This window comes from Xenopus laevis, chromosome 7S (genome assembly GCF_017654675.1).
Source record: "Xenopus laevis strain J_2021 chromosome 7S, Xenopus_laevis_v10.1, whole genome shotgun sequence".
NCBI lineage: Eukaryota > Metazoa > Chordata > Amphibia > Anura > Pipidae > Xenopus > Xenopus laevis.
This window is the reverse complement of record NC_054384.1, coordinates 112706457-112732960: the sequence shown is the minus strand read 5'-3', so window position 1 is coordinate 112732960 and position 26504 is coordinate 112706457. Positions and strand designations below refer to the sequence as shown.

Below are 26504 nucleotides of genomic sequence, written 5' to 3'. Positions count from 1 at the left end.
ACATTCCCATCAGTCCCTGCCCCAGTGTCTCTCATCCCCCCATGCCCCCCCAGTATGTGCTCGTTTAGTCAGAGCCTCAGTTCTTTCCCCCATGTTCCCATTGTCTCTCAGTCTCTCTCATCTCCCCCCACCTTTTCCCATTCTCCCCCCATGTCCTTCCTGATGCCCCTGTGTCCCTTCCCTACAGTGTTTGTAGCTGCCCCCCCCCTCAGTCCCTCAGTGACCCCCCAGTATTTTGTGCCCCCCCCCCTATCAAGGGGGGAACATTGTGCTGCTCTGGTCTCTGTTCCTGACAGACAGGTCGGGACAAACCATTTCTGGGGAAGGGGGAAGTCAAACGGTCTGTAGCGGGGAAATCCGGCTTCTCCTCACCTCTTTCCTTCTGAGTCCCCAGGTTCTTATCCGATAACATCTCCGGGGGCAGTAGGAGCAGGTCCCGGGGCCGCACGGAGCTTCCCGACCCGATACAGACACGAGCTGTCCCGGCGGACCCCCACGCTGCGGGGCAGTTGGTTTCTCCCCAGTCTGGGCTGCGCTTCGCTCGCTCTCGGGATCACTCGGCTGCTGCTCCGGCACCGGATCGTGCCCCATGGATTGTCTGTAGCGACTGTGACTATGGCCCGGGGATCCCTCCTGCTCCTCCCGCTGCTCCTCCTGCTCCTCTCGCCCCTCACCCGGGCTCTGGAAGGTCAGTGCTCCCCCTGTTACTTGTCTGATACTGGGGGCTCCGGGGGGACATTGAGCAGTCAATATTGGGGGACACTTCTTTGTACAGTAAAATGTTGGGGTTCATTACACTGACCTTTAGTTTTGGGGCAGGATTGGGGTCTATTGTATTACTGGGGGCAATTAGTGTGGCTCTGTGCCCAACATTCTATCACCTGGGGGATTACACTGGGGGGGACATTACACTGGGGGGACATTACATTGGGGGAAATTACACTGGGGGGGACATTATACTGGGGGGACATGTGTGGGGGCAGAGTCTTGTTGGAGGTCCCAGTGTTCTATATCATTGTTATGTCACATATCAGTGTGATACATTGGTTTGGGGGTTCAGCTATAATTTAGGGTTCATGACACTCAGTGGTTTATGTTGGGGGTAGTGGGGGTGGGAGTTTGGGGGGTGTAAGTTATAAGAAACAGTATCCGCGGGGGGGGGAGAGAAAAAAGGGGAACAGAGTTACTTTGTGCTAGTGGGGGAGGGGTAAGTACTTACAGCTGATATCAGGGGCCACAACTAATGGGGTGTCAGGAGTCTGTGGGTGTATCTGGTACCAGGGGGCAGTGAATGTGGCAGGAGGTGGGGGCTCTAATCCTGGGGGGGCAGGACAGTGAGTTTGGATGTCGGGGGTCCCTGGGGTGGCAGCGAGGGAAGGGGTAGGGGGGCCCATACAGGTCACTTGGATAAGTCGAGAAGTGATATTGGGGGGCGCAGGGATATCCTGAAAGGTTTGGGGTCCCAAATGCCCCAGTGTTACAAATGATCAGATAAAGACCCCCCTGTGGGACAGATAATGTTGGCAGTGTGGGGGGGGCACAGTGGCATTTCTGACTTTATTGTCCCTCCCTAAATAACAAAAAGGCAGAAGCCCCCCCGCTAATAATGGGCTCCCCCATTGGATCTGGACAGAATGTGGGGGTCTCCCCCTGTCGGTGCTCGGAGCTGCTAGTATGGGGGGGCCTGGATCCATTGTTTGTTGCACTGGGAACTGGGGGCACTTGGGCTCTTCCAGCCCCCAACTGTACAGGGAGTTGGCTCTGCTATGGCCCCTCCATATTGTGTTCATTGTTGTTGGGGGGGGCTGTGTGGCACCGTGCTGGGGGCCCCTTGTTGTCGCTGAGTGTAATTGTGTGTGTGTTGCTTTGTCTCCCTGTTGTGCGACTCTGTGTCACATACTAACGGCAATAACTGCAGCTCCCCCATACCCGAGCTCTATTATTGGGGGGAATGTGGGGGGGGTGAGTCAGACTCGGGATATTTACACATTTTGGCACCAGTCTCTCTTTATGTTGCTGGAAACACAGCCAAGACCCTGCGCGGGGACGGGGGGCAGCGGGTGGTTTTAATTAGAGAAGGTTTTTTTCCCCTTTATTCTCTCGGTGTACGTGGCTCCATTAATGGGGGGGGATGGAGTGTGTGGCCTCCCTTTATTCAGTTACACACCGAAGCCCCCCAATACCATCGGCTCACTGCACCCCCAGCCCCTCACACTTTGTCTGCCAATGGGGCAAATGCATCAAACCTTGGGGGGTCATAGGGCAGGGGGGTGATACTGGCTCCGTGCAAAGGCCAATAGCTTGGGCACCTGGGGTGTGAGTGACAATGTGAGTGACAGTGTGAGTGACAGTGTGAGAGGAATCAGTGTAAGTGACAGTGTGAGTGACAGTGTGAGAGGAATCAGTGTAAGTGACAGTGTGAGTGACAGTGTGAGAGGAATCAGTGTGAGTGTGAGTGACAGTGTGAGTGTGAGAGGAATCAGTGTGAGTGTGAGTGACAGTGTGAGTGTGAGAGGAATCAGTGTCAGTGTGAGTGTGAGTGACAGTGTGAGTGACAGTGTGAGTGACAGTATGAGAGGAATCAGTGTGAGTGTGAGTGACAGTGTGAGTGACAGTGTGAGTGTGAGAGGAATCAGTGTGAGTGTGAGTGACAGTGTGAGTGTGAGAGGAATCAGTGTCAGTGTGAGTGTGAGTGACAGTGTGAGTGTGAGAGGAATCATTGTGAGCTGAGCCCTGTGTGTGTCCAGTTTAACGCTTTCCTTGCCTCACACACACTCACTGCTGCTCAGATGGGATCCAGTCACATTTGTGTCACTGAAGCTGAGTGGCCCCTGTGGCCCCTGTAGGGAGCAACACTGTGAGCCAATAAGCAGAGCCCGTGGCTGGTACATTGTGCTGCATCTGGGGCTGCTGCTGAGTATTAGGGGCTGGGCATCTCTTTCTCTGGTGGCACCAAATGCTGAATCCGCTGCTCCCCCCCCCACGGGCGCCATTACATTTAGAAGAATCCATTGACCTGGGGGGGGGGATCATGTTGAGATTTCAGCTTGACGTCGTCTGATGTCCATAAGCCCCAATCACTGTGTGACCAATGGGATTTTCCAAATATGCCCCAATAATATGCCCCCCTGCAAATATGACTGGATTGTATGTCTGTGTGTTTGTCATTTACCCCCCCCAGCCCCCCGCATGCTACAGACAACTGCTGTGTTACAGGCTGCGGGGAGTTGTTGGCAGACAAAGGGCAAGTTAACCAAGCATGGAATGAAGCGGAACAAACTCATGATGTTCTATCAGTGTTACACGCGTGTCCCTCTGTGCCAATCCACATGTCCTGCGTGTGCCTCTCTCACATACGTGTCCGGGATTATGGGGGGGGACATATTGTATCGGAGGTGAGACATGTTGTGGCCCTCCAGCTGTTTCCATGGCAGCAGTCAGGAGAGGTAACGGATGATGCTGTGGGGCAGTTAGTCTGCTGGATTTAATAGACACATCACTCAAGTCTCAGGGGGTGTCGCGTTTGTAGTTTGGGCCCCTTTACCCTGGTTCCATATGTCAGACCCCCCCACTTAGCCTGGGGGCCCCCTGGCCGCACGTGTGGAGTGGAATGGGGTCAATGTGCAGTAAATGTGAGTGCACTGCTGGTTCCCCCCTCTGCACCACTTGTATTCCTGTCGCTGCACATTGGAGGCTCCAGTCTGTGGCACCTGAATCTGGGGGGAAACATTTTGGGGACGGGTTGATGGAACAGCTGAGATTTGACTGTAAAAAAGTTCTGCCCCTGAGACTGTAGAGAAGGTTAAATTGGGGGTGCAGATCTGGGGGGTTAGAGTGTCTGCTGTGCAGAATGAGAGACAACAAGACCCCCCCCCCGCACATTTCTCGGATTTCCCGACTGTTTATTTGGCACTTTGTGTCGGCACGAGACGCCAGTCACATCCCAACTGTTCCCCGATCCCTTGTGCTCCCCGATCCCTTGTGCTCCCCGATCCCTTCTGTTTCCTGATCCCTTGTGCTCCCCGATCCCTTGTGCTCCCCGATCCCTTGTGCTCCCCGATCCCTTCTGCTCCCCGATCCCTTCTGCTCCCAAACACACGGCTCATTCCTCTCAAACTGTCGTGAACATAAATGCTCTGGGAATTCTCTTGGTATTAGGGAGCAGGTTGTGTTTGTAGGGGGGTACCTGAGTTGTATAGTGTGCCCCCGCACCCAGAACTCTGAAATACTGCCCCCCTATTTAGGGGCAAGCAGTTAATAAAGGACAGGCTGGGTTCCCTGTGATACTCCCACCATATAAGGCTGTTAGGGCCACTGCTCAGCCACTACATGTTGTTACACTACAAATCCCAGCATGCCCTACCAGACTGTGGCAGTGAATTACCCATCGCACAGGAAAGGGACAAGGTCAGACAACAGGAGTCCCTGAGCAACAGAGAATGTTTCTTGGTTGCTACTGGGGAAAGGGGTCACCCGGGATCTCTAAACTTTTGTTGGCCCCAGTGACATGCCCTCTTCTGCTACTTGCCTTCTGTATGGGGCTCCTCAGCTCCTCAGCCCACTGAGAGATACAGTAGCCTTACAGTAGGAGAGCAGGAGCAGCTTCCCTTTGTGCTGGTACTTCTATGAGTAATGCTGGGAGTTACAGTAGCCTTACAGTAGGAGAGCAGGAGCAGCTTTGTGCAGAATCAGTATTAATGCCGCTGATGGTGCAGGTGTGGGTCCCCAGGCAAGTGAGCGGGTTATCTTGGGCTTTTCATTTACCCCCCCCACGGCTGTACATTGATCAGAGCCACACTCACAGTAGCCCCAGTGGTCAGGGCAGTTGCCTAATGGCTGATTAACTCCGGTGTGGGTAGCCATTAGCCTCTCTTTCCCCAGCTGGGCACTCAATAGCCCAAGGTCAGGCTGAAAGGTGTGTGAGTGGCGGAGTCGTATTAATTGGCCATTTCATGACTGTTAGTCTGAGATTGAGAAGCCACGGGCCACAGGGCCACTCCCAGGCAACACTTAGTTAACCTTTAGTTAACCTTTAACTGCTTCAGGGTGGGAGATTTGCCTGGGAATGGGCAGCTCCTGTACAATCATTGACATGCAACCCCCCCCTGCTCTCGTAGGAATGTGGGGTGTCAGGAGTAAGGGAAGGGTGGGGGTTAGTTTCTATGCAAGAGACTAATGGTACCCGCTGTGCCCAATCTCAATGCCACTAACAGCAAGAACAGAAAATGCCCAAAACATAACATGTGGCTGTGTGTGTGGCTCAGTCTGATGCTGCCACATGGGCTGACTGTGTGAGGGCTGAGTGTGCCAGTGCCTGGGGATAGGGGCAGTGTATGAGGGCAGAGTGTGCCAGTCTCTGGGGATAGGGGCAGTGTATGAGGGCAGAGTGTGCCAGTCTCTGGGTATAGGGGCAGTGTATGAGGGCAGAGTGTGCCAGTGTCTGGGGATAGGGGCAGTATATGAGGGCAGAGTGTGCCAGTGCCTGGGGATAGGGGCAGTGTATGAGGGCAGAGTGTGCCAGTGCCTGGGGATAGGGGCAGTGTATGAGGGCAGAGGTTGCCGTTAGTGCAGTGATTATAGAGCAGTCTAATAACTTAACCTATGAAGTGCCTGGAATGTGTCAGATCTCAGGAACCACAAACACATTGATCTCCGTTTGGGGTGGGGGGGGTCCTGGACACACTGGAAGTGCAATGGGGGTCGTGAGCACAGGAGTCGCTCTTTATTTACTCGCAGATGAATCCTGCGCCGACCAGCAGAAAGGGTTCAGCTAGTGATACCCTTATACCCACCTCTGAGTCCTGGCACAGGGATTGCCTGCACATGGCACCTAATGTGAGTTTCTCATTTGTATCTCTTTCCTGGATTTGCCACAATAGCTGAATTCTGGGTTCTTCAGTGGATGGTACCTGGGTCCTTGGCACATTCCATCACTACTCACAAGTAACTGCTCACTGTCTATAGTGTAAAGAGGAGTCAGGAGAGATACTGGGCAGGGGGTCTGGCTGGTGAAGCATTTAAGAGACTCAGGCTGGCACTGCAGTGTGGGCAGTACTGGGCAGGGGTATGGAACCTACATGCTGGGCACCCTCAGAAGGTCCCAGAGCTGTAGAGTTTGGGTGGGAGGCAGCGGAGTGGGATTGTGCCAGTCAGCGATTCTGTGATCCCGGATGAGGTCACGGGATTTTCCTGCACTGGGGACGCTGATCCCCCAATTGTCTCTGTGGTGCTGATATCAGAGATCTGGCAGGTTCAGGAATCCTAAATCCTCCTTTGTTCCCTGGCCCCCTATTCACTGACACAGAAAGAGGAGTATTCAATGCATGTAGCCCCCAGCCCAATCCTTTCTACACTGGAACATTCTGGTATCACAACCTGCCAGTCAATCATTTCTTTTTCCCATTCCTTCTACCCCCTCCCATTCCTCCTGCAACTTCCCATTCCTCCTGACCCTTTCCTGCTTCCCATTCCTCCTGTCCCTTCCCATTCCCATTCCTTCTACCCCTTCCCATTTCTCCTTCCCATTCCTCCTGCCACTTCCCATTCTTCCTGACCCTTTCCCGCTTCCCATTCCTCCTGACCCTTTCCTGCTTCCCATTCCTCCTGTCCCTTCCCATTCCCATTCCTTCTACCCCTTCCCATTTCTCCTTCCCATTCCTCCTGCCACTTCCCATTCTTCCTGACCCTTTCCCGCTTCCCATTCCTCCTGTCCCTTCCCATTCCCATTCCTTCTACCCCTTCCCATTTCTCCTTCCCATTCCTCCTGCCACTTCCCATTCTTCCTGACCCTTTCCCGCTTCCCATTCCTCCTGTCCCTTCCCATTCCCATTCCTTCTACCCCTTCCCATTTCTCCTGCCCCTTCCCATTCCTCCTGCCACTTCCCATTCCTCCTGTCCCTTCCTGTTCCCATTCCTTCTACCCCTTCCCATCTCTCCTGTCTCTTCCCACTTTCCATTCTTCCTGCCGCTTCCCATCCCTCCTGCCCCTTCCCGCTTCCCTTCCTGTTTGCTCTCATATTGCCAGTGTTTGTGGTGGGATAGATTTTGGGGGTCCTGTGCACAGTAGGAATATTCTGGATATGCCCATGTTGGGAATATTCTCTGTCACATAGATTGTTCCCATGGAGATATAATCCCTACTCCCATAATGACTGATCTTATTGGAAAGAACTTGCCCTGCTGACTGTAGCCCCCTTGACATGAGTTGGGGGTGGAGCTTATGCTGTTGGGCCACCACTCCCGGCAGCAACTGGTCAGACCTGTTTTATGACACGTGGGCCCATTTGTACTGATCTGGCTCCGAGTGTGCAGGGCTGAGCCACACACTGTCCAACCTTCCCAAAACTGTCCAACCTTCCCAAAACTCTCCTGGGGTAATAAGAGGCCACTTTGTGGAATGGCTTGTGAGGGGCTTGCTACATTGTTTTAAGAGTCAGAGCAACAGCTTTTTGGTTCACTTGCCCTTTAATCATTTTTGGTGCAGACTGCACTGATTTCTATGCCGCCATGTAAAGTGACTCTGGCTTCCTTACTAATCATTCTTTTATTGTTCTGTAATATTTTATCTATACTGGATATTGTGTATGTTATATTGTTTCTATACTATATGTACTGTATGTACAGTGTGATGAAAGGCACAAAGCATGTGTTACTGGGGGGCTACAGGGGGCATCTTTGCCATCGATTTTTACTGCTAAAGGACTAGGGGCCCTAAGGTGCAACGTGTCTAGACAAATCCTTTGTTAAGCTTTAGTTCTCCTTTAATCATTGGCAGACTGGTGGAGGCAAATTCCTGACTTGAGGGTGAAGCAGGGTCCCACACAGGGGGCAATAGGGCATTTACTGTGAATAGGGAGAACTGACAGGTACAACATTCAGGTTTAAATCTTCTGGAAGGAATTTCCTTCGATGCTGAACTCCATCCGCCCTACAAAATCTGACCTGACAGATACTTTAAACACTGAAGGCAGGCAGATATTCTCCTTGTTTACCAGAACTGGGGGTGAAAAGATTTAGAGCAGCCTTTGTTGGGTTTTTTTCAGGGCCCATTGGACGTCCAATTTTTGCAGTTTTTGTTTAACCCCCTCCCCCAAGGGAGTTGCAAGACTATCTGGGGTAGTAAGTAGTTTACCACCCCACACTCTCCATAACGGACCTCAACAGTGGATATTCAGGGGAATCTATGTAAGCAAATAGGCCTTCTCCCACAATTTCACCCTTATTGGCCTTCATGTTGATCCCCCCTGCCAATTCTCCAAGCCCATCAAGAGGCTGGAATATGGCAATTACTGCAAATATGGAGCCTCCTCGTCTCTTTGGAAAACAATCCTGGTGGATAAGAGGGACCTGTGGTAGAACATGATCTGTGGGAAGAGCTGGAAAATATGTCGGTTGGGTAGGAGCTCTCATTATGCCACGTTGGCTTTGGAGACACCAGACTGTTGTATAACCATAGACAAGGACCTCAGGGCATTAAAAGGTTTGTAGAGAAGATTGAGTGTTCCTGACAGACTGCTGCAGTGACTTCAAGAGACAGGCAAATGTATTAAAAGAACCTTGTCATCAAGAAGGGGAAGGGTATGAGATGCTGAGAGGTGAAGGGGAGCAGATACAATAATGTCATGGCAGATACAGTGCTTACATGAGAAAGACAATATGGGAAGTTTGAGTAGAGACAGTGGTGGTTACATGAGAGAGACAATATGGGAAGGTAGAGTAGATACGGTGGTTACATGAGAGAGACAATATGGGAAGGTAGAGTAGATACGGTGGTTACACGAGAGAGACAATATGGGAAGGTTGAGTAGATACGGTGATTACATGAGAGAGACAATATGGGAAGGTAGAGTAGATACGGTGGTTACATGAGAGAGACAATATGGGAAGGTTGAGTAGATACGGTGATTACATGAGAGAGACAATATGGGAAGGTAGAGTAGATACGGTGGTTACATGAGAGAGACAATATGGGAAGGTAGAGTAGATACGGTGGTTACATGAGAGAGACAATATGGGAAGGTAGAGTAGATACGGTGATTACATGAGAGAGACAATATGGGAAGGTAGAGTAGATACGGTGGTTACATGAGAGAGACAATATGGGAAGGTAGAGTAGATACGGTGGTTACATGAGAGAGACAATATGGGAAGGTAGAGTAGATACGGTGATTACATGAGAGAGACAATATGGGAAGGTAGAGTAGATACGGTGGTTACATGGGAGAGACAATATGGGAAGATAGAGTAGATATGGTGGTTACATGGGAGAGACAATATAGGATGGTAGAGTAGATATGGTGCTGACATGGGAGAGACAGTAGAGTTGGATTACGATTATGGTTGGTTAGGGTTGGGTAACGGTTAAGGTTGGGTTAGGGTTAGAGTTGGATATGAACCACTCATTTGTTTTCCCCCTTTACTCATCTGGAGGAAGTTGGGGCCCTTGAGTTGGCTGGTGGTGTCTCTATATTTGCTTTGTGCCTTTCATTGCACTGAGTGTCATTTACTTTCCCTTTTTGCTCCTCACATACCAAACATGTTGTGCCACAGCCTCTGTGTGTTTAGAGAAGATCTCCATTAAGATTAGGGATCTCCGTGGGAGGGAGAGGCAGGCGGCCAAGTGACTGCTCTGCACCTGACTGTTCCCCAGGCCTAAAATAGAGAAGCACCCGCTCGGCCCCCCACAGAAGATTTTTGTGTGATGTGAGTGTGATGTCACTGCCAACTCAGAGCAAAGGGACTGTTGCTTATGGGGGTGCATGATTACTGCTGTGAATGGGGGGTCACTAGGGGCTTGGTTGTGTGTTTTGGTTTGTATAGTTTTTTCTATCTCATCTTCTGTATAGATGGGAGATGCCATATTGCCTTAGACATTTAGTGAATGAGGGGTGCAGGGCTTCCCATTAGGTTGAGGGGGGAGTTGGTTCCCAATTAGAGGGGGTACAGTGCTTTCCCTTCATTCAGTGGTTTCCCAGTGAGGTTGGTTGAGGCAGGGAGGGATGACGGGGATGTGAAAGGATGAGAATTCCCTGGGCAAATGCTGCGGATAAATGGGAGGCGGTTGCACTTGAGGGCGATGGATAAAGTGATTTGCATTTTATTAGCAGAGGTTGGAGAACGGCCCTGGGGGGATTCATGGGCAGGGGAGGGGGCTCTTATCTCTCAGTTCAGTGCAGACACAGCCAGCGAATGAGAGGGGTGGGGGATGGAGTTGGGCAGCACTGACTGGAGCTTCTCCATTGTCTCTATCAGCCTCCATAGATGGACTCTCCGAGCGTGCACTTGTATTCATATTGGAACAGGCAGTGCATAATAGTGCATAATAGTGCCCAGAGGGTGTTTAATAGTGTCCAGACCTATGTGCTGGTGCATTATAGTGCCGAGATAGAACCATGGGATCTTAGTGTCCAGACAGATGTGTGGGTGTGTAATAGTGCCCAGAGGAAACCACTGGTGCATAATAGTGCATAGAGGAATGTGTGGGTGCATAATAGTGCCCAGACAGATGTGCGGGTGTATAATAGTGCCCAGAGGGAACCAGAGGGTGCATAATAGTGTCCAGATAGATGTGTTGGTGCATAATAGTGCCCAGAGGGTGTTTAATAGTGTCCAGACAGATGTGCGGGTGTATTATAGTGCCCGGAGGGAATCACATGTGCATAAAAGTGCCAGAGGAATGTGTGGGTGTATAATAGTGCCCAGACAGATGTGCAGGTTTGTTATAGTGCCCAGAGGAATGCACGGGTGTATAGTAATCTACAGAGGGACAGATGCCCAGAGAGACCCAGAAGGTGCATTTTGGGGGGTCACTGGGGGCTTGTGTGTGTTTGTTGGTATAATAGTGACTAGAGGGATGCGCGGGTGCATAATAATGCCCAAGGGGATGGATGCCCAGAGAGACCCAGAAGGTGACGGAGCCCAGAGGGAGCCAATGGGGTTATAACAGAGCTCAGAGGTAAATAATAGTCAGTTTCATAATGCAGTGCCCCCCAACATCAAAACCCTCAGCTTGAAGACTGTAAATTGGGGATTCTGGGAGTTGTAGTTCTGCAGTAGCTGGAGGGTTGCAGGTTGGACAGAAACATACAGTGTGCCTGGTGCTTTTCATATTGATGAGCAGGAAAATGCAGTTCTGCTCAGCTGCAACTACAGCCAGTTCTTAGCATTCAGTTCCTTGTAGGTGTAAGTAATGGTGTTACCCCCAAACTAACAAATGCCACCCTGGCGCTGTGCCAAGCATTGACCAATAGGACAGAAACATTGTACCGGTTGTTGCTCAGAGTTTGGGGGTGCAGAGAAGAGCAGTCACAGAGCTCATTTGTCACCTGCGGGGGGGCGTCCAGTTGTCACTCCCTGCGGCCTTGGAATGTTGTGAGGCTGGCACTGCGCTGTTGCCACGCTCCCCAAGGTCACACGGATGGGTAAATAAACCGGCATTATCAGGGTGGTTACATTTAGTATGAAAAGCACCAAGCCTGGTACAGCCCCTCTCTCCTGTGCCAACTGGGTGTATTCAGAAGAAATAGAAGATGAACTTGCATCAGTATCATTAGCGGAGGTTCCAGTTAAAATGCAGTGTAATGCCAACCCCGGCCCTTGGCATGGTATGGTAATTGTGCCATGTGGGGGCCCCCGTTTTCCCTCTTGTACATCCCACAGTCAAGTTTCCCTGGCACAATCCATGGTCACGTTCCCACCAGAGTAACCCACTGCTAACATTCATGTATCACCCAATGCCAACCTTCCTCCTGGCACATACCATCTCCAGCCTTCCTCCTGGCACATACCATCTCCAACCTTCCACCTGGCACATACCATCTCCAGCCTTTCTTCCCACTAGTCTGTCGCTCAGGGGGGATTCATTAATTGCTTGATATATTCTCTTGCTGTATGTGGTGCCAGGGAAAAGCAGCAGTCACCCCCAAATAAAGTGGGGGTTCCCTGGCACAAAGTGATCCCTTTCTATGTGGCTAATGTGTGTATATAAGAGATACATTAGTCATATTGTTTCCATAGAATGTTAATTAAGTCTTGTGCTTCTTATCCCTCTTTGTTCTCTGGTTCTGACTCTTGATACAATGTAGCAAAGTCAGTTCTCCTCCAGGTCTTTTCATCACCTGGTATCTGCTACATTGTTGCTAGAGTCAGAACAGCAGTGCTAGGAATAACCAGACAAATACTGCTGTCCACACCCAGTGAAAATGAGGAAAATAAACTGGTTTATATCCCCTTTAATTATAAAGATGTAGTACAATATGTATATGGTAGGGGTCTGTGGGTGCAGAGGAGGGATGTAGGGGTTACAGGGACATGTTGGAATATGATTGATTTTGATTGGCTGGACAGGTTGACTTTAACCCCTTCCCTCCCGCTAGTTGGACAGACTGACTTTAACCCCTTCTCATCCACTGGTTGGACAGACTGACTTTAACCCCTTCTCATCCACTGGCTGGACAGACTGACTTTAACCCCCCCCCAGTACCTCCCCAGGACTTTCACCCCCACAGCCTCCCCAGGACTTTCACCCCCACAGCCTCCCCAGGACTTTCACCCCCACAGCCTCCCCAGGACTTTCACCCCCACAGTCTCACCCATTCAGTGGGATCATTTCATGGGGCACACCCTGGGCAGCTGCTCTCTGCTGAATTAAATGGGAAGTTTGGAGGGTTAGACAAGAAATGATTATATAAGTGTCAGCGAGGGGCCGAGCCTGTTATTACTGATTATTCATTTTAGGGAGATAAGCGGTGCCTGGGAGTGAATCCTTTCTTGCTCCCCCCCCCCATTACTCTTCATCTTTAGCAAGTGTACATGGGATTGAGTCACTTCTGGGACAGATTTGTGGGGTGGGACAGGGTATAGAGAGGAACGGGATACTCTCTAAATACAGATATAATCTGCCCAGACCAGTTCATCCATCGGACCTGATTATTAAGTGCTAGAGGCACATCACAGGGCCAGTCCTGGGTACTTTGTGTTAAACCTCCATGTCCAATAAGTACTTTGTGTTAAACCTCCATGTCCAATAAGTACTTTGTGTAAAATCCCCCGTCCAATCAGTACTTTGTGTTAAACCTCCCCGTCCAATCAGCACTTTGTGTTAAAGCTCCCCCATTCAATCAGTACTTTGTGTTAAACCTCACTGTCCAATCAGTACTTTGTGTTAAACCTCCCCATCCAATCAGTACTTTGTGTTAAATCCCCCGTCCAATCAGTACTTTGTGTTAAACCTCCCCTCCAATCAATACTTTGTGTTAAACCTCCCCGTCCAATCCGTACTTTGTGTTAAACCTCCCCATCCAATCAGTACTTTGTGTTAAACCTCCCCGTCCAATCAGTACTTTGTGTTAAACCTCCCTGTCCAATCAGTACTTTGTGTTAAACCTCCCCGTCCAATCAGTACTTTGTATTAAATCCCCCGTCCAATCAGTACTTTGTGTTAAACCTCCCCGTCCAATCAGTACTTTGTGTTAAACCTCCCCGTCCAATCAGTACTTTGTGTTAAATCCTCCGTCCAATCATTACTTTGTGTTAAACCTCCCCGTCCAATCAGTACTTTGTGTTAAAACTCCCCGTCCAATCAGTACTTTGTGTTAAATCCCCCGTCCAATCAGTACTTTGTGTTAAACCTCCCCGTCCAATCAGTACTTTGTGTTAAACCTCCCCGTCCAATCAGTACTTTGTGTTAAATCCCCCGTCCAATCAGTGCTTTGTGTTAAACCTCCCCGTCCCATCCTTACTTTGTGTTAAACCTCCCGAACCAATCAGTACTTTGTGTTAAAACCTCCCCATCCAATCAGTACTTTGTGTTAAACCTCCCGAACCAATCAGTACTTTGTGTTAAACCTCCCCATCCAATCAGTACTTTGTGTTAAACCTCCCCGTCCAAAAAGTACTTTCTGTTAAACCTCCCCATCCAATCAGAATGTTCCCCCCAGATAGGAAGGTTCAGATCAACCATCTGCTGTTGGATTTTGAGGAATGTTTCCTGAATTGTGAGCATTTTATCCCAAATCTCCATTTCTCAGCTTGCCCCCTACATCATCATTAACCAGTTCCTATGTCAGGCTTACAGTGCTGAGATGGACTGTCCCCACCCCGGGGCAATTTCATGTGTTTATTGAATGGGTGAATGTATTGTCAGCCCCTGTGTCAGTTCATAGAGCGACTGTAAGCTCCATGGTTTACAGCAGCCCTGAGCTTTGGAGGGAATAAGGCAGCTCTGTGCGCTGGGGAATGAACTGAGCACATCTCGGCTGCACTGTGGGTTCTCAACACTGAAATGAAGCCTCAGGGCTGCTGAACTCACCAGCCTTTATCCGTCTTCTGCCTGTTCCCCTGATCCCCCCCTGGGATTGGACGTGACGCTGAGATCTGTCGCCAGCGTTTATTTAAATAACTCAGCGATGATGATGGACGGGGCCCGTGTGTTACTCTCTGTGTCACGCAACCTGCCTGCGCCCTGACTTTCCCCCCTGTATAGTAACGGGGCAGCACCCCCTCTCCCCTGTGTGGTAACAGCAGTTTCCGGGTTCTTAACCATTTGGTTGCTGGGAGGGGGGCAGCTGTTGAGTGGGTGTATGTGGGGGGCGAGAGGGCTGCTGATTGAGCTGTGGGATGGCGCTGACAGATTTACTGACCGTAGGGACAGACGCAGGGAAAGGGGAAGCAGGAAATTGGGAAGTGGTGCTGATTAGAATCACCGGCCCCGGGGCCCCAGGGACAAATAAATGAGTTGAATTCATCGTTGGTGTTATTATTATTATTATTGCAATGGGAACTGAACACCTGTCTGACTGACCCTTACCCATAATCCTCAGTGTTTTCATCTGACTGACCCCTTGAGGGGTCCCAGATGCAGGTGCCCAGTTGAAGGGCATATTTCGGGGCAAAGCTTGTTATTACCCTGTGTTACTCCATTAGCCTTGGCTCATACAGGCTCTGACGCAGCCCTGGAATGTCATTAACTTTGTGGTTTCTAAGTTCTGTGCCCCTGGAAACCTGCAGGAGTCAATGTAAGACTTCACTACTGTCATTGTTGCTTCTCTCTTTGTGCCTGGTACAAATCCCACAGCCTGGCTGCTAGGGTCACTGGCACATGGCAACCAACTAACAGGAGACGGGTGAGATTTGTCGTTTTTCTGTATGATCTGCCAGTCAGTCAATGCCAGGTCTGTATGATCTGCCAGTCAGTCAATGCCAGGTCTGTATGATCAGTACCTGGGGGTTAGTGCTCGGAGCAGGGGCTGCTGGGAGTGCAGAATGAGATTCTCTGGCAGTGCTGCAGGGGTCTGTGCTGTGTAACCCCCCCCCCCCAAGACATGTGGAATGTGCCGGAGTGGTGTAAAGCTGAATATTTCTGTGAGATGTTTGTTTTAGCATCAGATTTAAATTCAGCAGCAGAAACAGCAGCCATTCAACCTAAATCCAATCACAGGGAGCCAAGGGGTAGCAGGACCCATTCCTTAAATGCAACAGGGGCTGCAGGAAACCTAATAATGATAAGACCCTAATAATCATACAACAAGGCCTCTTTTAGTTGCTTTTTAACTTCCCCTTTAGTTCATAGGTAGATTGTCATGCACTGACTTTTGATGCTAAGACATAAAAATTTGGGTTTTGGGAGTTCCAGTAGCCTTACAGTAGGAGAGCAGGAGCAGCATCCATTAACTGTATGGTCTGTCAGAGTAATGCCCTGCTGGGAGTTCCAGTAGCCTTACAGTAGGAGAGCAGGAGTGAGTGTTGTGCCAATTGTGATCCAGTGTAACGTCCCCTATAGACATTGTGTGGGCTGTGTGACTACTGAGTCTTGGGCTTGGGAATACAGGGAATATAGGTTTTCAGATGATACAACCAATCACTTATACACTGTAACCCGTATAATTGAGTCAAAGGCAACTGGACATTTAGAGTTTTTATTGTAAACGTTTCACCCTCATCCGAGAGGCTTCTTCAGTTCAACTGGTTGTAGGGAATTCCCTGGTGGTATTTAACCTATTGGTGGTAGTGAAGTCACAGACATCCAATCACAATGGTTCCAGTGAAGGTCAGAAAAGTGTTGGCTGAAACTCACAGAGGAGTGAAAGTGGGATCCAGTCACAATGGTTCCACGATGTTCATTGAGGCAGGGGTTAATCTTTCAATGTTCATGAGTGGAAGTGGGAATTGTTATGAAGTGCCGGGGTAAGAATATCAAAGTGACGTTGTAGGTTGATGACAAGCAGTATCACAGGCCTCTCCTCTGTACCTCTTTCCAACCCAATCTCTCTATCCAAACATTATTGTCCTCAGAGGAGGGTCCCTTTTCCTTGAGATGTAGATAGACTACAGAGTCTAGTCCCGAGGAGTTAGAGCTCCTATGTTGGGCCATACAGAATAGTTGTTTTATCTCCCCATCGTATAGATCGGAGCCCTCCTCACTGGACAGCATAGACCACATTGCTCTTCATGTGCTTTGGGGTTGGCTCTTTAGGGTGCACCAACTTCTGTCTTAGGGTGTTGCTGGGTTTGAAATACACAGGAATGTGATGTTTTTTGAAAATTCTCCAAAGTTTTTCTGATGTTCCATATGGGATGAACGTGTTGCTTCGCCTGCTAAGCTCCTCCCCTCTGTTACTTGATTTGCTCTAGATTTTGTTTTGATAAAGGCCCAGTCTGGGTAACCACAAGTTTTCAGAGCTCCGTTCAGATGTTTGTATTGTTTCTCTCACTTCTGCACTGATCGCTTCAGTTTCAGCCCCATGGTGTAAAGTTTTTACAACCCCCAGTTTATGTTTCAGGGGATGATGAGAATCAAACAACAAATACTGATGGGTGGGGGTGGATTTCCTTATACTTCAATATTCTGCGTTCCCCCCTCTTTGATGACCATTGCACAATCCAAAAATGCCAGTTCTTCCTCTTTCACATCTTCCCAAGTGAACTTGATGTTTTTGTCCACTGAGTTTATGTGTTGAGTGAAAGCTGGAACCTCTCGTGCTTGAATTTTGACCTAGTCCACATATCTGACCCAATTACTTGGTGCTGTTCCCTTGAGGGATTTCAGGGATTTCTTTAACACTTCCATGTAAAGGATCACTACGATTAGAGACACAAGTGAACCCAGGGTACAGCCATGTTTTTGTCTATAAAAGTCTTCCTTGTGCTGGAAGTCGTATTAAGTCATAGGTCCAGTTAGAAACAGACTTGTCTTGTATCAGTAGTTCCCTCACTGTTCCACTGTTGCCTCGGATGTGGGTATAGTGAATAGAGATGTGACATCATAGGACAACATAGTCTCATTGGTCTCCAGTTTTACCTCATGCACTTTGTTGACAGAGTCCATGGAGTTCTGAATGTGGTATATTGTGTGGCCAACTAATGGGGCTAAGATGTTGGCCACACATTTTGTGATGTTGTAAGTCACAGAGTTAATGCTGCTGACAATCGGCCTCAGAGGGGCTCCTTCCTTGTGTATTTTTGGTCCATTTAAGCATGGAGTCCATATAAGCATGGAGTGGCTTCACCTGGGTAGGGGCAACGATACAATGTCGGACTGATGACCTTGTCCTTCTCAAGCTTCGTCAAGCAGTCTATAAAGTTTTTCTCGTAGCTGTTTGTAGGGTCCCTCTTGAGCTGTTCATATTGGAGTCACTGAGTAGTGTAGAGTAGTGTAGAGTAGAGTAGAGTAGTGTAGTGTAGTGTAGTGTAGAGTAGAGTGGAGTAGAGTGGTAGTTGGAAGTGTTCAGAACCACTGTACCTAAGATGTGACGCTTGAGTCCTTGGCAAGTGATGTCAGAGCCTCCTCTCCTTCAAACTGAGGTTGGAGCTTTAGCATTATCTAGGGCCACCAATACCTTCAACTGGATGTTTTCAGCCTCATCAGAAGTTTTCTTATTATTGTGGATAGTGATAACGTCTATCACTGGGACATTCTGTGGGGCCACAGCAAAGTTTAATCCCTTGGTTAATACCTCCTTCGCTGGTTCTGTGAGTTCCCTGTCTGATAAATTCTTAATCCACCAACCCTTGATGTTCTGGGATGTCTTGTTCTTATCTTCTTCCCTCCCTGATGACTTGTCTATTCTCAGGGTGTTGTTGGTACATGACAATAAACTGGTGAATTTGTTTATCTGCCTCTACTTGCCCTTTACTTGTTGTGCTAGCCACGGCCCCTCTGTGAATTCCACTACTCTTTGTAACGTTGTAGCGAGTCCTTGTGCTGCTTCACATCTCATGCTTATCCTTCAGGACCTCAATTGGAAAAGTTGGTCTGTCTCCCCCCCATTCATTAACCAGTTGTTTCTGGGCTTTCTGTAGGATCAATTTGGCCTGTGGCCTTTTACTGAAGAAGCCAGGCGTAGGCTGCACGGTGTGATTCCCTGATATTGGCATCGTAGGTTAAAACGTAGGTGGTTTGTGTAATCCACAAGTTTTCTGGTCGTCTTCTCCTATTCCTGTAACAATTTCAGGGTTGTCTCCCCAAAATGAGTAGAAATGTGTCTATGAAGAATCTCATTTATCCCATGATATACAGTGTCCAGTAGAATTAAATCAAAGGCAACTGGATATTTCACAACAATTCCCACTTCCACTCGTGAACATTGAAAGATTAACCCTGTGGTACCATTGTGACTGGATCCAACTTTCACACCTGTGTGAGTTTCATGCCAACGCCTTACTGACGTTCAATGGGACCATTGTGATTGGATGTCTGTGACTTCACTTTGATTTGATTTAATTCTACTGGAGACTGTGTATCAAGTACTGGATAAATGACATGACGATCACTGGTTGTACATCCCTATGGATTTAGCCAGTGCAGAGCGACTTGTGGACAATCAGGGGCTGCGTCGTGTGGCTGCTAGAAATCAATCCCTATGGCAGCTCCAAAAAATAAGGTCATTTCCTTCCCACTCGTCTCTTCATGAGTCCGGCACGTTGATTTTATTGGGTTTGGGGAGGTTTGTGCAGAAAGAGCCTGGATAACAGCTGTGCCCAAATCTCTGCCCCCCCCCCGAGTATAGAACTAAGAGCAGCTGTCCTACCCCTCCCCACCGACCCCTTTATTCCCCCTTAATCAGCCTGAGTGGCTCTCCCCCCACTGCCGCCGCCGCACGCTTCTGTCTCACAAAGAGACGGCTTCTTGCCAGAGACTTTCACAAATCCCCCCAGCGGCAGCTCATGAGCACTGAGTGTGAGTGGGGCTGTACCCACAGTCACTAGGTAGGTGGGCAAGTGAGGGCAGAACAGGACTGTGCCAGTCTACCTTAGGCTTTTGCTTGTCACTGGCCGCATGGCTTGTCACCCTTGTCATTGGGAAGGGTAATTGGCCCAGATCCTATAGGCCAGAACCCCTGAACAATATCCCCATGCTGCTTCTCTGGCTCGGCACCGTCTACTTGGACTGAGAGCAGTAGGAGCCTTGCCATGCCCACTCTATGTGCCATGTGCCTGTGTGGCATCAGATACAAACTGCCAAGAGCAGCCCTCCAGCTCTTACACAACTATTGTGCCTTTTGGCTTTCAGAGGATGCTGGGAGTTGTAGTGCTATAAGAAACCCTACGCTCTTGATGGATTCCGTGACTGCCATAAAGTGTGACAGTGCTGCTGCTATTTGGAAATGCAGTTGCAGAAATAATGCCCCCCAGCATAAGTGGTACATTTACTCCATAGCAACCAATCAGTGAGCTGCATTTTTCAGTCAGCTGTGGGTAATCCAATGAAAGCAGACATCTGATTGGTTGCCATGAATTACTGCGTTCATAAAGGATCCCATATTGTTATAATCTGTGTCCCTTTAGTGGGGCTCCATGTCCCTGTATCATTGGTTGTCCCCCCCCCCACACACTCTCCAGCAGGCCCTTTCATGTGGCCCCCAGGGGCCTGTTTTATTTGCAGATAATAGCCTTTTGCCCAAAGCTGGTTTATTGCTGTGAAACATGAGGGTGAGAGAGGGGCCAAGGGGCACAATCTCCATCTGCATTTCTCCAATAAAACAAAATGCAGAAACACTTAGGGGGCCCCGTGGGATTGGGGGGGGGGCAATTAACCTGTTAGCTCCCAGACGAATTTGCATTGCAGATAGATTGACCCATAAGTAACAATTAAAGCAGTTCATTCCCCAATATGCCCACATTGCCCAGTGGATTTGCCCAGCTTTGAAACCAAACAATTGGTTGAGAGGAATGCAGGGGATAGGGGTGAGGGCCACATCAATGGGCCAATCCTTGCCTTGATACAATATTTACACCTGCCTATATCTGCCTGTATTTAGCCTGATGGGCACAAGGGGAACATTTGCAGCTTTCCAAAATGAGGGGCTTTGCAGTTAAATCTAGAGATGTACCATTTAGATTGTAAGCTCTGGTGAGCAGGGCCCTTTGAGCCTATTTTTCTGTTGTCGCTGTTTTTTATAAATGAATGGAAATCGCTGGGTAACCACCTCTCCCCTTATAAAAATTGATGATGTTCAGAAGTATTTTATGGGGACTAGAGAGTGAGGGGTTAAATTTCAGGTGATGGGCAAGAAATAGGAAGGGGTTAAAGTCCACCTGGGGAACACAGAGTTAATGACTGAAACCCAGAATATGAAGGGGCTGAGTAAGAGATAAAAAGGGGTTAAATCCCTGATGGGGAGGGACTGGCCCAGAGGAAAGTGATTCAATCCCAGATTATTTTAGAGGGGGGTTGGGTAAGGGAGAGAAGAAGGGGTTAATTCCCAGGTTTTTAAGGGGGTGGGGCTTATCCCAGATCAGAAAGGCAGTCTCCCTCCCCCATCTGGAGAGCAGGGATGGACTCAACTTCCCTTTTTCTGTTATTTTTACACATTTTTTGGCATTTTTGGTTGTTTGATGAAATTTGCTTTAACCTCTAAGGCTCTGACATGGGACAGAGTGAGGAATATGGACTTGTTGTTAACTCATGATACTACCAATGCCGGCTCCCTGCAGTTTGGTGGAACCGTCTCTTGTGCTGGGGCTGCTCATTGGTGGGAGCAGAGCACTTTGCTTATCAGAGAGTTAGAGCCTGGCTCTGATTGGCTGCTCCCATCCTTTCTCTGTAGAATTGTGATTGGCACCAAATGTACCATTTCATGGGGGGGGGGTGCATGGAAAGTTCTGTTGTACCCACCCCTGCCCCCAGGGAACTCTCAGCCCTGTGTGTCACAGTAGCCCTACAGGAGGAGGCCAGGATCAGCTCAGCAGAGGGAGAACAGGGACATTACGTGTGTCTATTCCTATAAAGGGAACCCTCTAAACCAGGTCTGGACTGAGAATTAAAATAGGCCCTGGCATTTCAGGTACACAGAGGCCCAAACAGCCCCCACCAGCCCACGAAATACTGACTTTCTATGGGACCTTATAGCAGCCCCTCTGGCATTTGCCACAACCCACAGATTGCCAGTCCAGGCCTGCTCCCAATGCTGGTGAGGACCCAGTGGCTCTGTATTATCCCTGGGGGTGCTGGGATTCCTAACCTATGGCTGGGGGTCCAGTGAAATGTGCTGGTGCCGGTGTGGGGCTCCTGTTGGGTCGTGAGGATGATCAGTAAGTGCAACCCGTGAGGACTGTGGGTGCCCGTGCTCAGCCCCCTCCCTCTGTGCTGCAGATCTGCGGGGGGGGTCAGGGACATGGGGGAGAGTTTTGAGCAAGTGTCGGGGGCTCACATAATGGAATCCAGAGCCCAGTCCTGTAGAGCCGCACTCACCCTTCCACCCTGTGAGTCTGCGGCTTGGGTTACATCTGGGCCATTTCCTATTATAAAGGAGATATATCCCAGTTACACAGAGCAGTAAATGGCAGAACCTCCCACGTACTCAGCTCGTAACTATGCCCCCCCAGGCTCTTGTGTATCCCCATAAACTTTATTTGTACAGATGGTTCCTATATACACAACATGGGACCAGCCCCTCTGTACCTGTAGCACAATTACACTCAGCCCAGCTGCCCACGACTCTATCATAGCACCAGGTCTTGCAGTATTCCTTTCCTGCTCCAGCAGAGCTTGCAATCTAAAGACCCTATCCCATAACACACTCACAGTGACTTAGTGTCTTCCGTGCTCACCATAACACTGGGGCCTTGGGTTCCATTCTCTGAGGGACTGTTCTACTAGAGTCCATGTGGGATAGATGAATGGTTCTACTGGAGTCCAGAGAGAAGATTCTTTTATTGTCTATGTGGGACAGAGGGATGGTTCTCCTTGAGTCCATGTGGGAACAAGAGAAGGTTCTTCTATAGTCTATGTAGGACAGAGGGATGGTTCTCCTTGAGTCTTTGTGGGACAGAGAGAAGGTACTTCTCTAGTCTATGTGGGACAGAGGGACAGTTCTTCTATATTCTATGTTTGACAAAGGGACAGTTCTCCTTGAGTCCATGTGGGACAGAGAGAAGGTTCTTCTATAGTTTATGTGGGACAGAGGGATGGTTCTGTAGACCAGTAGGACCAGAGGAAGGGAGAATTCTTTGTCTCGCTGCCCAGTTCCTCAGCTTGTTTAGCTCTTTACATTCCCCAGGAAGAGCCAAGAAATGTCAGTTAGAAATTTGGATCTCTGGATGAAGTCCAGATAAAGCAAGGTTTGTCCTAGTGGGGAAAGCAGTTGTCTCTCTGTTCTCCTCGTTCACCGTCGATTATAAAGATCTTATAATGGGAGTTTGAGGGAACCACAGGAGGCGGATCGGGGGTCTTAAAATGAAGGAAAATCAATATGGTCGAGGAGCCGGGCTACAGCCGGATTTCTCATTAAATGATTTCCTCTCGGGTCAGACTGGATTGTAGGAGCTGAGGTGGAGACTCATTTTCCATGGAATGGGCAGGAATGTTCTTAGCAAATGCTTATTATTTCATTGTGTACTTCCCAGTGTACGGCACTTGCCTTGGAATAACAGCAATGGAGGGTCAGTTCTAGGTGGGGGCAGAGGGACGGCACCCAGTCTGAATTATCCCCACATCATTGTACTGGGCAGCATGGCACATAGACATTCACCTAATTTAGGCTGTAAGCTCTACGGGGCATGCTCCAGAACATTTCCTGGTAACCATGTGGCATCCTACCTGGCAACAACTGTCCTGCTTTATGGCAAGGAGTGTGGCAGAGGGTGGGCTGCACTACTGATGTGCCAGTTTTCTTGCGTATTGGGCGGCTTCAGCTTGATATTTGGGTGTTGTGTTGGAACCAGAGGGGCGGGCAGAAAGAGGGACAGGTCATGGGAGTTCCTTATACCCCCCCAAATATGGGAGTCTGGGAGTAAACAGGGGTTCCCATTTGAAGCTGTGGGTTTTGCTATGGCAGCTCCCGCTGGTGTGACAGACTGATTAAGGGAGGCAGGACACGGCACCATCACTCCTCACATTGTCCCATCTCAGCTTCCGTTGCTGGCAGTCAGGCCGTGCTTCTGGGTGATCCGCTGAGTTGGGGATTGGCCCCACACTGGCCTCTCTGGTGGAGGGTTTGGAGCAGAATTTACTGTCTGTTTCCCAGATTCCCACCCTGGGCTGGAACATTCCCGGCTCTTGTTTCTGGGAATCCAAAAGGGGCCCCATCAGGCGCAGTTAAATCTCAGCACACATCATATTGCTGAACCCTGAAACCTATATTTGTGTAACTCCCCGCACCTTTAGAAACACACCCCATTGGCTACTTCTGTCTGGGAAAGAAAGGGTTAGCCGAGTGGCCTCTCAGGATATGTCATTGGCTGCAGTGAGGTGTGAGATGAGCGAGGAAGGTTCTGATTGGCTGACAGCTAGGTGATGATTGATTGCAGGAGGCTCCAAACCTGATGTTAGTTGGCCGGGTGGGAAGCGTGAGGGGCCCAAATGTATCTGTTTCACTGCGCCGGGGGAGAGAACTCGCTAATCCGCTGGTCACTAGCCCACAAGGCTTGTAGTCAGTCTGCCAATAGCACTCTGCACTTGTGGGACACTGGGAGTTGTAGTGCAGCAACAGCTGATGTTCCAAGTTCTACTAACCCTTTGCCTGCTGCAGGGGAGACTAGACTGTCACTGAGCAATGGGGAGTAGAAATGTCACAATTTGCCCTTTCACAGAGGCAGGAAAGCCATTCCCAGTATCTCATATTCCCACTCCCAGTAACTCCCAGTGTTTTTATGGATCTTACTGCGCCTCCCTAACGGCACCAAGTCCAGTAGCAACTCCCGGGCTCCCATACAGTATGTATTGATTGTGCTATAATCAGATGTGCCCCTCCCCCCCTGGGGCTAATCAATAGATCAATAACTGACCCATAAATGAGTGTGAGAGGCTAAAGCACCCAGGAACCCCCTGACAGGGTCTCTCCTCTCTGCACCCACCACTCCCGCCTCCTCCAGCTCCTCTCACCCTTCTGCTCCACTTCTCTCTCTTATTCCCATGTATAGAGACAGGTATAGAGACAGGTATAGAAACAGGTACAGAGACAAGTATAGAGACAGGTATAGAGACAGGTATAGAGGCAATTATAGAGACAGGTATAGAGGCAGGTATAGAGACAAGTATAGAGACAGTTATACAGGCAGGTATAAAGACAGGTATAGAGACAATATAGAGACAGGTATAGAGACAGTTAGGGACAGAGATGGGCTGATAGAGGTGGGTGGAGAAAAGAAGGTACAGTAGATATTGAAGGAGGGGGAAAGGGAGTCAGTTATATTGGACTTCCTCTTGGCCCAATGTCAGTCCATATTTGAGGATCTGCCCCCCATTAAGTACCTGTGTGTCGTCTCCTCACGTCAGAGCAGGGCAGCCATCAGGGGGGGACAGGGGGGAGAGTTGTAGGGGGCCCGAGGGTAAGGGGGGGCCCTGCCACGCCACACTTACTTGATTAGCCCGGCCCCCCATCTTTCTGAGAGCTGCTGACTTCGGGAAGGCATGGACGTTTAACGGGCCCTGGCCACCTATTTTCTCATAATGTGGGGGGGATTTTTCTTTTCTCATGTGGGGGGTCCTAGCCACCAATATTCTTTAATGGGGGGCCCTGGCCACAAATGTTTTTTTATGGGGGGCCCTGACCACCAATATCTTTTATTTTTTATTAACATGTGGGAACCCTAGCCACCAATATTTTTTTTTGTTTTTTTACTGTGTGGTGGGGGGCGGACCTGTGGGGGTGGGGAGGGCAGACCTGTAGGTGGGGCTTGCGGTGGGTGCAGCCCAGGGGGCCCAGGAAATTTTGTCGTATGGGGCCCTGCAATTTCTGATGGCGGTCCTGCGTCAGAGTGTAAAGTCCAGTCCAGCCGATTCCCCCATGGGCTCCACATAAGGGAAAGTGATGGCGGGTGGAGGGGTCGTTGCTATGTTTAGGGTACAAGTCGGGTCTGTAGAACGTCCCCAATTCTGATGGGTGTCAGAATGTGCTCAAGGCCCTTTAGCCTGAATTGCCCCCCAAGGTCCCCAGTGACTAACACTGACTTTCTGTTTCTTCCAGAAACCTTAATGGATTCAACAACAGCGACGGCAGAGCTTGGCTGGACAGTACGACCAACGTCGGGGGTGAGTGGGCACCAAAGTCTGGGGGGGCTCATGGAACAAATTGACCAACCAGTAGTGTCCAGTCTAGAGGCCAATGGGAATGTTCTACAGCCCACCAGTACAATTCATTGGTTGTCTCCAGCGGGTGCCCAATGCCACCAATCACATGCCAGATCTGTTTCCTCATTGTGTGTGCAGGGAGTTCTCCAACAACTCCCAGGACCAGCGCAGGGGTGCAGTCTATTTCCCCACAAACCATTTGCCTCCCGTCTGATGAAAGTCATGGGCATTGGGGCTTATTAAGTAATTCTCAACATTATTGCTCCAGGGCAGTAACCCATAGTAACCAGTCTGGCCCATATTAACCAGTCTACCCCATAGTAACCAGTCTGCCCCATAGTAACCAGTCTGCCCCATAGTAACCAGTCTGCCCCATAGTAACCAGTCTGCTCCATAGTAAACAGTCTACCCCATAGTAACCAGTGTGCCACATAGTAACCAGTCAGCCCCATAGTAACCAGTCTGTCCCATAGTAACCAGTCTGCCCAAAAGTAACCAGTCAGCCCCATAGTAACCAGTCTGCCCCATAGTAAACAGTCTGTCCCATAGTAACCAGTCTGCCCCATAGTAACCAGTCTGTCCCATAGTAACCAGTCTGTCCCATAGTAACCAGTCTGCCCCATAGTAACCAGTCTGCCCCATAGTAACCAGTCTGTCCCATAGTAACCAGTCTGTCCCATAGTAACCAGTCTGCCCCATAGTAACCAGTCTGTCCCATAGTAACCAGTCTGTCCCATAGTAAACAGTCTGCCCCATAGTAACCAGTCTGCCCAATAGTAACCAGTCTGTCCCATAGTAACCAGTCTGTCCCATAGTAACCAGTCTGCCCAATAGTAACCAGTCTGCCCCATAGTAACCAGTCTGCCCAATAGTAACCAGTCTGCCCCATAGTAACCAGTCTGCCCCATAGTAACCAGTCTGCCCCATAGTAACCAGTCTGTCCCATAGTAACCAGTCTGTCCCATAGTAACCAGTCTGCCCCATAGTAACCAGTCTG

General features: G+C 49.5%; 1 protein-coding gene across 7 annotated transcripts in view; it reads left to right on the top strand.

Moving 5' to 3' along the window:
• Positions 1 to 320: 320 nt before the first annotated feature.
• The window catches only part of ephb2.S (EPH receptor B2 S homeolog), a 68026-nt gene continuing 41842 nt past the window's right edge, over positions 321 to 26504 (top strand). For 4 of the 7 annotated variants that reach the window (XM_041571831.1, XM_041571829.1, XM_041571830.1 and 1 more), the window contains exons 1-2: positions 321 to 688; positions 25404 to 25468. In XM_041571831.1, coding sequence (XP_041427765.1) covers positions 616 to 688; positions 25404 to 25468 — 138 coding nt within the window. In that variant the 5' untranslated portion in view covers positions 321 to 615. The remainder of the gene's footprint in view (positions 689 to 25403; positions 25469 to 26504) is intronic. The other 3 variants (XM_041571832.1, XM_018227178.2, XM_041571833.1) reach the window with 2 other exon arrangements.